The following is a 12,697-nucleotide window of genomic DNA, read 5'->3' on the forward strand; positions in this document are numbered from 1 at the left end:
TTCGTCCAGGTTAGGTGAGGGTTTGGCCGGGGTAGGCTGTCATTGTAAATAAGAATTTGTTCTAAACTGACTTGCCCAGCTAAATAAAATAAATTAAACATCTGACGTTGATTTTCCATTAGAATTTGGTTATGCTTTTAGATGGTTGAAAGCATAGTGATAACACTTCAGAAATTCAACAAACTTTTATCTGTCCTTTTGAGGGGGTGAAAATAGATTGTAATCTCATTGATCAACATATCAACCAAATATTACCCAATTCTTCTTGTTGGAATGAGGTGGAAAAAGTCAAGGGGTCTGAATACTTTTCCGAATGCACTGTACATATGAAATAATAGGATAAAATATTCACCACCTATTGACAGTCGTAAATCTCAAGTCTGGATTCAGGCTATCCCATATTGTTACACTTCACCTTTAGACTGTCATTTGCTTAATCTGTCTCTCCTCTTCTGACCGTGACAACTCTTACTACCAGTGACTCATCCTCTTTGTTTGTTTGCCCTCACAGCCATCATCATCACGCCCAGTGTGAAGATGGATCCGTCGACGGGCCTGTCCACTACCACGTCCGGTCTGCAGTACACAGCGGTGAAAAGCGACGTGGGAGCCAAATTCACTTGCACCGCCAAACACAGCCTGGAAACACAGGTGTCCGCTCCCGAGACCTTCATCATTCACTGTGAGTGGACCACACTGCCCCCTGGAGGTCTTTGACCTGCAGTAGATGTACATGAACCTGTCACAGAATGAGTGATAATCATGTATTAATATAGTCTGTTTTAGGATATTCAGCACATGCTTTAATCAAACCTACAGCCCTGGGACGTATCCAGTAGGAACAAAATGGACGAAAATGTAGTATAATGGGAAAAGACTCATACGGGAGAAAAAAAAAATATATATGTTTAGATTAATGTCTTTAGGTTACGTGTGAAGATTCTAAAATCGGACAGATAATGTATCTTTTCAAAACTATTTAATACATTATTGAATGTATTTAAAATACATAAATGTTCGTACAATTTATGTCATAGTATATATGTTAACTGCATCCCAAAAATGATTTAATGTATTTCAAAAATGTATTCTGAAATGCATTAAGGAATATATTTTCACATGTATTTATCAATATACACTACCGTTAAAAAGTTTGGGTTCACTTAGAAATGTCCTTGTTTTTGAAAGAAAAGCAAATTTTTTATCCATTTAAAATAACACAAAATTGATCAGAAATACAGTGTTGATATTGTTAATGTTGTAAATGACTATTGTAGCTGGAAACGGCTGATTTTTAATGGAATATCTACATAGGTGTACAGAGGCCCATTATCAGTAACCATCACTCCAATGGCACGTTTTGTTAGCGAATCCAAGTTTATCATTTTAAAAAGCTAATTGATCATTAGAAAACCCTTTTGCAATTATGTTAGCACAGCTGAAAACACTATTGTTCTGATTTAAAGAAGCAATACAACTGCCCTTCTTTAGACTAGTTGAGTATCTGGAGCATCAGCATTTGTGGGTTCGATTACAGGCTCAAAATGGCCAGAAACAAAGAACTTTCTTCTGAAACTCATCAGTCTATTCTTGTTCTGAGAAATGAAGGCCATTCCATGTGAGAAATTGCCAAGAAGATCCCGTACAACGCTGTGTACTACTTCACAGAACAGCGCAAACTGTCTCTAACCAGAATAGAAAGAGGAGTGGGAGGCCCCGGTGCACAACTGATCAAGAGGACAAGTACATTAGGGGGCGGTAGGTAGCCTAGTGGTTAGAGCGTTGAGCCAGTAACCAAAAGGTTGCTAGATCGAATCCCCAAGCAGACAAGGTAAAAATCTGACTTTCTGCCCCTGAAGAAGGAACTTAACCCACTGTTCCTAGGCTGTCATTCTAAATAAGAATTTGTTCTTAACTGACTTGCCTAGTTAATAAATACAATTTAAGAGTGCAGAACTGTTAGTGTACAACCTTGAACTTTAACCTCAGAACACAACATTACACATTAACTGGCGGGACAATCCGTCTCATGGGATGCCAAAAGGCACTAAGATAAAGCCACGCTCCCCAACAAGCCATGCACCAAGGCCTTTAATATGCTGCCTCCGCAACAATATATTTAGCCAAAATGCATTTTTATTGTACTTGGCACATACCAAAAGCACTAACATGATTTTAAATGACTACAACAATGACTACAAACATGATACATTATCAGTAGTGGCCCCTACATCATGTAATGACCCCATGTCTTTCATGTGCATGCTCTCGTCAAGTTTGTTTATTCATTTGTCATATTATGAGCATTGCAACCAACGTCCAATGGGCAGAACTTTACGTGTCCTGGGTTGTTCCATGAAATGAGTGCCTTTGCATGCCTTTTGATATGTTAAGTAGAAATTATGCACCAATATTGCATTTTAAAATCCTGTTATATGAAATTTAAGTACTCTTTTAATATAGACCACATGGAAAATTCAATAAATTTCTGTGCATTCTCTGTGACCTACGGGACGGTTTTAAGCCACTAACCACCCAAAATACTATTTCATTGCTTTGACTAAGTTATTTCTCACAATCATTATTTATTAGTGACTCATGTCCCTCATTTTAAGGTCAACCTTGAACTGAACTGTTTTAATATGGTGAAACTATTCCTTCTTGAAATATTTATTTCAAAAGAAACATTGAATATCTAATAGTCAAATCATAGTGCAAAAGTAGGTGCGCTGGTTCTACTCTTTTTGGCAATTCTCTGGTGTTTTGTGGTAAACTGAGCGGGTCGAGCATAACGCGTCATAACACATCCTGTATACACGTCTATAGATAGACTAGACATGTTTTAAGAATAAAATAAAAATGTGTGCTTGTTGTGTGTGTGAAAAGTACACTAAATGTAAAATGCACATAAAATCAACAGTGTAATGTTTGGATTCAGTCTTGTCAGGTATTTCTATTTATTAGGAATCCCCAGCAGCTACTCTTCCTGGGGGTCCAAACACACCAAAGCACTCACATTAAATATAAAACAAAAGAAAAAACAGTGAATTATGTTTGTACTGAATGAGCTAAATATAAAACAGTCCATCATATAACATCTTTACACCACCACATGTCCACAACACAAAATGTTCAATACCACCATACAACAATATCACATTGTATGCATGTGTCCATACCTGTGTGTGTCTCTTCACAGTCCCCGCTGTTCCATAAGGTGTATTATTACCTGCTTTTTAAAATCTGATTCTACTGCTTGCATCAATTACCTGATGTGGAATAGAGTTTGATGTAGTCATTGCTCTATGTAAACTCAGCAAAAAAAAAACGTCATCACTGTCAACTGCGTTTATTTTCAGCAAACTTAACACGTGTAAATATTTGTATGAACATAACAAGATTCAACAACTGAGACATAAACTGAACAAGTTCCACAGACATGTGACTAACAGAAATGGAATAATGTGTCCCTGAACAAAGAAGGGGGAGTCAAAATTAAAAGTAACAGTCAGTATCTGGTGTGGCCACCAGCTGCATTAAGTACTGCAGTGCATCTCCTCCTCATGGACTCTACCAGATGTGCCAGTTCTTGCTGTGAAATGTTACCCCACTCATCCACCAAGGCACCTGCAAGTTCCCGGACATTTCTGGAGGGAATGGCCCTAGCCCTCACCCTCCGATCCAACAGGTCCCAGACATGCTCAATGGGATTGAGATCTGGGCTCTTCACTGGCCATGGCAGAACAATGACATTCCTTTCTTGTAGGAAATCACACACAGAACGAGTAGTATGGCTGGTGCCATTGTCATGCTGGAGGGTCATGTCAGGATGAGCCTGCAGGAAGGGTACCCTATGAGGGAGGAGAATGTCTTCACTGTAACGCACAGGGTTGAGATTGCCTGCAATGACAACAAGCTCAGTCCTGTGATGCTGTGACACCGCCCCAGACCATGACGGACCCTCCACCTCCAAATCGATCCCGCTCCAGAGTACAGGCCTCGGTGTAATGCTCATTCCTTTGATGATAAACGTGAATCCAATCATCACCCCTGGTGAGACAAAACCTCGACTCGTCAGTGAAGAGCACTTTCTGCCAGTCCTGTCTGGTCCAGCGACGGTGGGTTTGTGACCATAGGCGACGTTGTTGCCGGTGATGTCTGTTGAGGACCTGCCTTACAATAGGCCTACAAGCCCCCAGTCCAGCCTCTGTCCGCAATAGGCTGAGAGTCTGAGCACTGATGGAGGGATTGTACGTTCCTGGTGTAACTCAGGCAGTTGTTGTTGCCATCCTGTACCTGTCCCGCAGGTGTGATGTTTGGATGTACCGATTCTGTGCACGTGTTATTATATGTGGTCTGCCACTGCGAGGACGACCAGCTTTCCATCCTGTCTCCCAGTAGCGCTGTCTTAGGCGTCTCACAGTACGGACATAGCAATTTATTGCCCTGTCCACATCTGCAGTCCTCATGCCTCGTTGCAGCATGCTTAAGGCACGTTCACGCAGATGAGCAGGGACCCTGGGCATCTTTCTTTTAGTGTTTTTTAGTCAGTTGAAAGGCCTCTTTAGTGTCCTAGGTTTTCATAACTGTGACCTTAATTGCCTACCGTCTGTAAGCTGTTAGTGTCTTAGCGACCGTTCCACAGGTGCATGTTCAATAATTGTTTATGGTTCATTGAACAAGCATCGGAAACAATATTTATACCATTTACAATGAAGATCTGTGAAGTTATTTGGATTTTTAGGAATTATCTTTGAAAGACAGGGTCCTGAAAAAGGGACGTTTCTTTTTTTTTGCTGAGTTTAGTACTGTGCGCCTCCCATAGTCTGTTCTAGACTTCTTGTGGGGTATGCATGTGTGCTAGTATTTTAAACAGACAGCTCGGTACATTCAGCTTGTCAACACCGCTTACAAAAACAAGTAATGATGAAGTCAATCTCTCTTCCACTTTGAGCCATGAGAGGTTGACATGCATGTCATTAATGTTAGCTCCCTGTACACTTTTAAGGGCCAGCAGTGCTGCCCTATTCTGAGCCAACTGCAATATTCCCAAGTCCCTCTTTGTGGTACCTGACCACACTACTGAAAAGTAGTCTAGGTGTTACAAAACTAGGGCCTGTAGGACCTGCCTTGTTGATAGTGCAACCTGGCCAAGATAAAGCAAAGCAGTGCGACAAAAACAACACAGAGTTACACATGGGATAAACAAACATACAGTCAAAAACGCAATAGAAAAATCTATGTACAGTGTGTGCAAATCTAGCAAGGTTAGGGTGGTAAAGGCAATAAATAGGCCATGGTGGCAAAATAATTACAATTTAGCATTAACACTGAAGTGATGGATGCGCAGATGATAATGTGCAAGTAGAGATACTGGAGTGCAAAAGAGCAACAACAACAAAAAGATAGCAATATGGGGATGAGAGCGAGAGTTGCACCCCTTCTGAAAAAACCTACACTCGATCCCTCCGATGTCAACAACTACAGACCAGTATCCCTTCTTTCTTTTCTCTCCAAAACTCTTGAACGTGCCGTCCTTGGTCAGCTCTCCCGCTATCTCTCTCAGAATGACCTTCTTGATCCAAATCAGTCAGGTTTCAAGACTAGTCATTCAACTGAGACTGCTCTTCTCTGTATCACGGAGGCGCTCCGCACCGCTAAAGCTAACTCTCTCTCCTCTGCTCTCATCCTTCTAGACCTATCGGCTGCCTTCGATACTGTGAACCATCAGATCCTCCTCTCCACCCTCTCCGAGTTGGGCATCTCCGGCGCGGCCCACGCTTGGATTGCGTCCTACCTGACAGGTCGCTCCTACCAGGTGGCGTGGCGAGAATCTGTCTCCTCACCACGCGCTCTCACCACTGGTGTCCCCCAGGGCTCTGTTCTAGGCCCTCTCCTATTCTCGCTATACACCAAGTCACTTGGCTCTGTCATAACCTCACATGGTCTCTCCTATCATTGCTATGCAGACGACACACAATTAATCTTCTCCTTTCCCCCTTCTGATGACCAGGTGGCGAATCGCATCTCTGCATGTCTGGCAGACATATCAGTGTGGATGACGGATCACCACCTCAAGCTGAACTTCGGCAAGACGGAGCTGCTCTTCCTCCCGGGGAAGGACTGTCCGTTCCATGATCTCGCCATCACGGTTGACAACTCCATTGTGTCCTCCTCCCAGAGCGCTAAGAAACTTGGCGTGATCCTGGACAACAAACTGTCGTTCTCAACTAACATCAAGGCGGTGGCCCGTTCCTGTAGGTTCATGCTCTACAACATCCGCAGAGTACGACCCTGCCTCACACAGGAAGCGGCGCAGGTCCTAATCCAGGCACTTGTCATCTCCCGTCTGGATTACTGCAACTCGCTGTTGGCTGGGCTCCCTGCCTGTGCCATTAAACCCCTACAACTCATCCAGAACGCCGCAGCCCGTCTAGTGTTCAACCTTCCCAAGTTCTCTCACGTCACCCCGCTCCTCCGCTCTCTCCACTGGCTTCCAGTTGAAGCTCGCATCCGCTACAAGACCATGGTGCTTGCCTACGGAGCTGTGAGGGGAACGGCACCTCAGTACCTCCAGGCTCTGATCAGGCCCTACACCCAAATAAGGGCACTGCGTTCATCCACCTCTGGCCTGCTCGCCTCCCTACCACTGAGGAAGTACAGTTCCCGCTCAGCTCAGTCAAAACTGTTCGCTGCTCTGGCTCCCCAATGGTGGAACAAACTCCCTCACGACGCCAGGACAGCGGAGTCAATCACCACCTTCCGGAGACACCTGAAACCCCACCTCTTTAAGGAATACCTAGGATAGGATAAAGTAATCCTTCTCACCCCCCTTAAAATATTTAGATGCACTATTGTAAAGTAGTTGTTCCACTGGATGTCATAAGGTGAATGCACCAATTTGTAAGTCGCTCTGGATAAGAGCGTCTGCTAAATGACTTAAATGTAAATGTAAATGTAAATGGGATGAGGTAGTTGGGTGTGCTATTTATTAATGGACTGTGTACAGGTACAGTATTCAGTAAGCTGCTCTGACTGCTGATGCTTAAAGTTAGTGAGGGAGATATAATTCTCCAGCTTCAGTGATATTTGCAATTCCTTCCAGTCATTGTCAGCAGAGAACTGGAAGGAAAGGCGGCCAAAGAAAGTGTTGGCTTTGGGGATGACCAGTGAAATATACCTGCTGGAGCGCGTGCTACGGGTGGGTGTTGCTAAGGAGACCAGTGAGCGGAGATAAGGCGGGACTTTACCTAGCAAAAACTTACAGATGACCTGGAGTCAGTGGGTTTGGCGACGACTATGTAGCGAGGGCCAGCCAACGAGAACATACAGGTCGCAGTGGTGGGTAGTATATGGGGCTTTGGTGACAAAACAGATGGCAATGTGATAGACTACATCCAATTTGCTGAGTAGAGTGTTATTTTGTAAATTACATTGCCGAAGTCAAGGATTGGTAGGATTGTCAGTTTTACGAGGGTGAAGGAGGCTTTGTTACGAAATAGGAAGCCAATTCTAGATTTAATTTTGGATTGGAGATGCTTAATGTGAGTCTAGAAGGAGAGTTTATAGTCTAACCAGACACCTAGGTATTTGTAGTTGTCCACATATTCTAAGTCAGAACCATCCAGAGTAGTGATGCTAGGCGGGCGGGCAGGTGCGGGCAGCAATCGGTTGAAGAGCATGCATTTAGTTGGAGGCCACGAAGGGCCAGATTTATACAGAATGGTGTCGTCTGCATAGAGGTGGATCAGGGAATCAACAGCAACAAGAGCGTTATCATTGATAAATACAGAAAAAGAGTAGGCCCAAGAATTGAACCCTGTGGCACACCCATAGACTGCCAGAGGTCCAGACAACAGGCCCTCCGATTGGACACACTGAACTCTATCTGAGAAGTAGTTGGTGAACCAGGCGAGGCAGTCATTTGAGAAACCAAGGCTTTTATGTCTGTCGATAAGAATGTAGTGATTGACAGAGTCGAAAGCCTTGGCCAGGTCGATGAAAACGGCTACACAGTACTGTCTTTTATCTATGGCGGTTATGATATTGTTTAGGACCTTGAACGTGGCTGAGGTGCACCCATGACCAGCTCGGAAACCAGATTGCATAGTGGAGAAGGAACGGTGGGATTCGAAATGGTCGGTGATCTGTTTGTTATCTTGGCTTTCGAAGACTTTAGAAAGGCAGGGCAGGATGGATATAGGTCTGCAACAGTTTGGGTCTAGATTGTCTCCCCCTTTGAAGAGGGGGATGACCGCGCAGCTTTCCGATCTTTGGAAATCTCAGACGATACGTATGAGAGGTTGAACCGGCTAGTAATAGGGGTTGCAACAATTTCGGCGTATAATTTTAGAAAGAGAGGGTCCAGATTGTCTAGCCCAGCTGATTTGTAGGGATCCAGATTTTGCAGCTCTTTCAGAACATCAGCTATCTGGGTTTGGGTGAAGTAGAAGCAGGTGGGGTCTTGGGCAAGTTGCTACAGGGGTTGCAGAGCTGTTGGTCGGGATAGGAGTAGCCAGGTTGAAAGCATGGCCATCCGTAGAAAAATACTTCTTGAAATTCTCGATTCTCGTAGATTTATCGGTGGTGACAGTATTTCCTAACTTCAGTGCAGTGGGCAGCTGGGAGGAGGTGCTCTTATTCTCCATGGACTTTACGGTGTCCCAAATCTCTTTGGAATTAGTGCTACATGATGCAAATTTCTGTTTGAAAAAGCTAGCCTTAGCGTTCCTAACTGACTGTGTTTATTGGTTCCTGACTTCCCTGAAAAGTTGCATATCGCGGGGGCTATTCAATCTATCTTTCTCTTCCCCTCTCTCTTTCTCTATCCTTACTCTGTCTATCTCTCTTTTCTCTCTCTCTCTCTCTCTGGTCTCTCCACTCCCTTTATACCTCTCTGAATCTGGCTTTTAGATCCAACAGAGAAGTTGAGCCTCCAGGTGCTGGCGAAGGCTCCCATCAGAGAGGGCGACAACGTGACGTTGAAGTGCAATGCGGACGGCAACCCTCCTCCAACCAGCTTCTACTTCAGCATCAAGGCAGGTTTCCCTCTGTAGTGTCTGGGGGATCGAGGATTGGGATACCAATATTTATATAGAAAATATCTGGGTTCAATTTAATTCTGTGGGGCCAAGCCATGTGGACAGTACCCCACTGTTCGTGACAGAATGTCACCGTTACCTTAACCATCCTTCACCCACCTCTCCCTGTATCTCTCCACTCCTTCTCCCTCTTTCCCTCACCACTCCTTGTCCCTCTACTTTCTTTCACTAGTGGCTGTCTGCCTGACAATTTTGGTACGGTAACACAATGCAAACCTTTCCCCCTACCCTCAACAGGGCCAGAAAGTGATGGTGAAAGATTCCGACACCTTCACTCTGACTGCCGTTACGCGCAACCGCACCGGAGACTACAAGTGCTCGCTGGTCGACGATGACAAAATGGAGGCCTCGGAAAAGGTCGTCGTGAGCTGTGAGTATAGACAGCATATTTGTTGCGCTGTGGATTTAAACAAAGCTTCAAGGATTGTGTTGTGAACACTCGCTGAGACTTGAAAGGAGTGAGCAGCCAACATCTTCAGTGTTTCAATCTTTATTTTGCACTTTCTTAACAAGCTCCTTTATCCACTGTAAATGAAGTCACAGGAGCAAGGGAAGGTAAATCAAATATATCTTCAAAAGGATTAGCTGGGAGGGGAGTGCAGTTTGGGTGGGCAGTGGGAAGAACTAATTAACCCTAAACCTAACCCTAGCGCCATACCGTAACCCTAAAATGAACCCTAGCTCCTAACCCTAAACCTAATTCTAACCTTAAACCCCCCTAGAAACAGCATGTGACCTTGTGGGGACCAACAAAATATCCCCAGTTGGTCAAATTTTGGGGACTTCTGGTCCCCACAAGAAAGATCACCGACCATTTCGAATCCCACTGTACCTTCTCCACTATGCATATATATATATATACACACACACACACACACACACACACACACACACACACACACACACACACACACACACACACACACACACACACACACACACACACACACACACACACACACACACACACACACACACACACACACACACACACACACACACACACGCACACACTTAATTACTCCCTTCTTCTGAGGTGTGTTTAGTCCTTAGTTCAAAAGGGCCCCGGCTAAGACTGTCTTGTGAATATAGCCACATCCCCGTCTCGCCACATTTCACTCATCTTTAGCAAAAGCTTATGTCCCGCTCCTAACAACTAAATTGTGTGTGAGGGAGAGACAATAACTTTGCTGGAAGGGGTCCTGGGAGGAGAGGGTTCTGAGGGAACGTGTCCTCCCTGAATCACAAAGTCACCAAGTTGCGGGACTGCTCATGGCACTGGGACGTGAACCCATAACCTCTGCGGTTTTGTGGGGACTTTGTTACCAGTGATAGGCACAACACAATGAGTGTACAGGAACTCTGAACAATCCTTCCCTCTCTCCTCTCCACCCCCATTATCTCTAGACTTGGATCTCAGTCTCAGCCCAACAGGAAAGGTCCTTAAGATGGTCAGGGACACCTTGCTGGTGAAAATGGAGCAGGACTCCTCCGGCGACGCTAAAGTGTCATGGACCAAGGTAAAAAAAAAAATAGTTTTGCTAGAAGGCTGAATAGTTACTGAAATCCAATAACATCATACTAACAATGGCATCTTCTGTCGACAAAACAGCCTTTGCGGTATTCAAATTGCACCCCGAAAAAAAAGGCTTCATTCGACCTGTGTCGCGGAAGATCCACGGTGTAGTGTGATGGAAATGAAAAGGTCCTTTCTGATTGAGCTGACATATACAGCGCTACCGTGAATGCTTGGGAATATTTGCCTTTAAATTTCAATCACCCTATAGCACGGATCTTCCGCGATATGGAATGAAACGAGCCCTAAGTAACATTTAAAACAAAAAGACAACGCAGTGAGTTTCGAATACTACCCATGATTATGCCCAGCGACATACTGCATATACGAAGTAAATGTGTGTATAAACCAGGATTTGACTGTTGCTTGATCTAATGAGTCTGTGTTCACTTCACTCTACCAGGACAACAGAAAGCTGGACGAAACGCCTAGGTTTGACAATGTGACGTACGCTGATGCAGGGTTCTACGTTTGTGAGGTGTCCGTTGCAGGCATCAAGCGCAGCCAGTCCTTCCAACTGGTAGTAGAAGGTGCACATCCCTTTTCTCTCCCTCTTTGATATTGGTTCCCAGGTTGACATTTCCTCCAGTTTGAGTTGGTTTAAAGTGATTGATCTCTCACACGTTTTCAGACCTCAAAGGTAGCCTAATGTCAATATGTTATGTAGTTTCAGCTGTATGTCTCAGTGCCAAAAATTGGAAAGATAAGCACTATTGAAAATGATAAAAATGCTATGGTGTCTAAAATGTTTATTGTCCATGTAAATGAGCCATATACTGTAAGTCAATTTACACAACAGAACTTGTGGTGACATCTCAACATTTAACCACTTTCTGGGACTGAACTGAAAGCAAGTCATTCAGTAAGCTGTGCACAACCAACCTGGTGCTGTGTGTCTAACAGGCACACCGGTCATCAAGAAGATGACCGAGCACCATAGCGAGGATGGCAGACACAAAGTTCTGACCTGCGAGGCCGAGGGTGTGCCCCGGCCCAGTGTCCAGTGGAGCATCAACGGCACAAACGTAAGTCTGCCGTGTGTGTTTTGTAATTTACAGACAAGCTTGTGCCACTGTAGTGACGTCCCACTAAGTGAAGCCGGTAAGGAAGCCTTGTCTGAGGCAAAACGGCCCATAGGGGCAGGAGCCTGAGGCAGCTTGATGTACAGGACCGCTAGTGCCAAGTAAAGAGGCATCAGGTCCCGTTTTTAAAGTCTTTTGTACGACTCGGCCGGGGATCGTATCCCCAACTTTTCAATCTCTGGACATACACTCTTAACCACAAGGCCACAGAGTCTGACACAACTCGCTTATTATATAATATAACTATACTGTACAGAAATATAAATTCAACATGCAACAATTTCAAAGATTTTACTGAGTTACAGTTCATATAAGGAAATCAGTCAATTGTAATAAATCAATTTCACATGACTGGGAATACAGATATGCATATGTTGGTCACAGAAGAAATGGCCTCACAATGGGCCTCATGATCGAGTCCCGATATCTCTGTGCATTCAAATTGCCATTGAGAAAATGTAATTGTGTTCATTGTCCGTAGCTTATGCCTGTCCATACCATAACCCCACCGCCACCATGGGGCACTTAGTTCACAACATTGACATCAGCAAACCGCTCGCCCACACGAAGCCATACATGGCGGTTGTGAGGCTGGTTGAACGTACTGCCAAATTCTATAAAATGACATTGGAGGAGGCTTATGGTAGAGAAATGAACATTAACCTCTCTGGCAACAGCTCTGGTGGACATTCCTGCAGTCAGCTTGCCAATTGCGTGCTCCCTCAAAACTTGAGACATCTGTGGCATTGTGTTGGGTGACAAAACTGCACATTTTATTGTCCCTAGCACAAGGTGCAACTGTGTACTGATCATGCTGTTTAGTCCGCTTCTTGATATGCCACACCTCTCAGGTGCACAACATTTCAGAGAAATAAAGCTTTTTGTGCATATGGACAATTTCTGGGCTCTTTATATCAGCTCTTGTAACATGGGACCAA

General features: G+C 44.4%; 1 protein-coding gene across 1 annotated transcript in view; it reads left to right on the forward strand.

Moving 5' to 3' along the window:
• alcama (activated leukocyte cell adhesion molecule a) overlaps positions 1-12,697 on the forward strand; it is a 69,036-nt gene that overhangs the window by 46,535 nt on the left and 9,804 nt on the right. The window contains exons 6-11 of the mRNA XM_046297738.1: positions 512-682; positions 8,914-9,038; positions 9,339-9,471; positions 10,509-10,621; positions 11,081-11,207; positions 11,581-11,702. Coding sequence (XP_046153694.1) covers positions 512-682; positions 8,914-9,038; positions 9,339-9,471; positions 10,509-10,621; positions 11,081-11,207; positions 11,581-11,702 — 791 coding nt within the window. The remainder of the gene's footprint in view (positions 1-511; positions 683-8,913; positions 9,039-9,338; positions 9,472-10,508; positions 10,622-11,080; positions 11,208-11,580; positions 11,703-12,697) is intronic.

Source organism: Oncorhynchus gorbuscha, linkage group LG14, assembly GCF_021184085.1.
Source record: "Oncorhynchus gorbuscha isolate QuinsamMale2020 ecotype Even-year linkage group LG14, OgorEven_v1.0, whole genome shotgun sequence".
Taxonomy (NCBI): domain Eukaryota; kingdom Metazoa; phylum Chordata; class Actinopteri; order Salmoniformes; family Salmonidae; genus Oncorhynchus; species Oncorhynchus gorbuscha.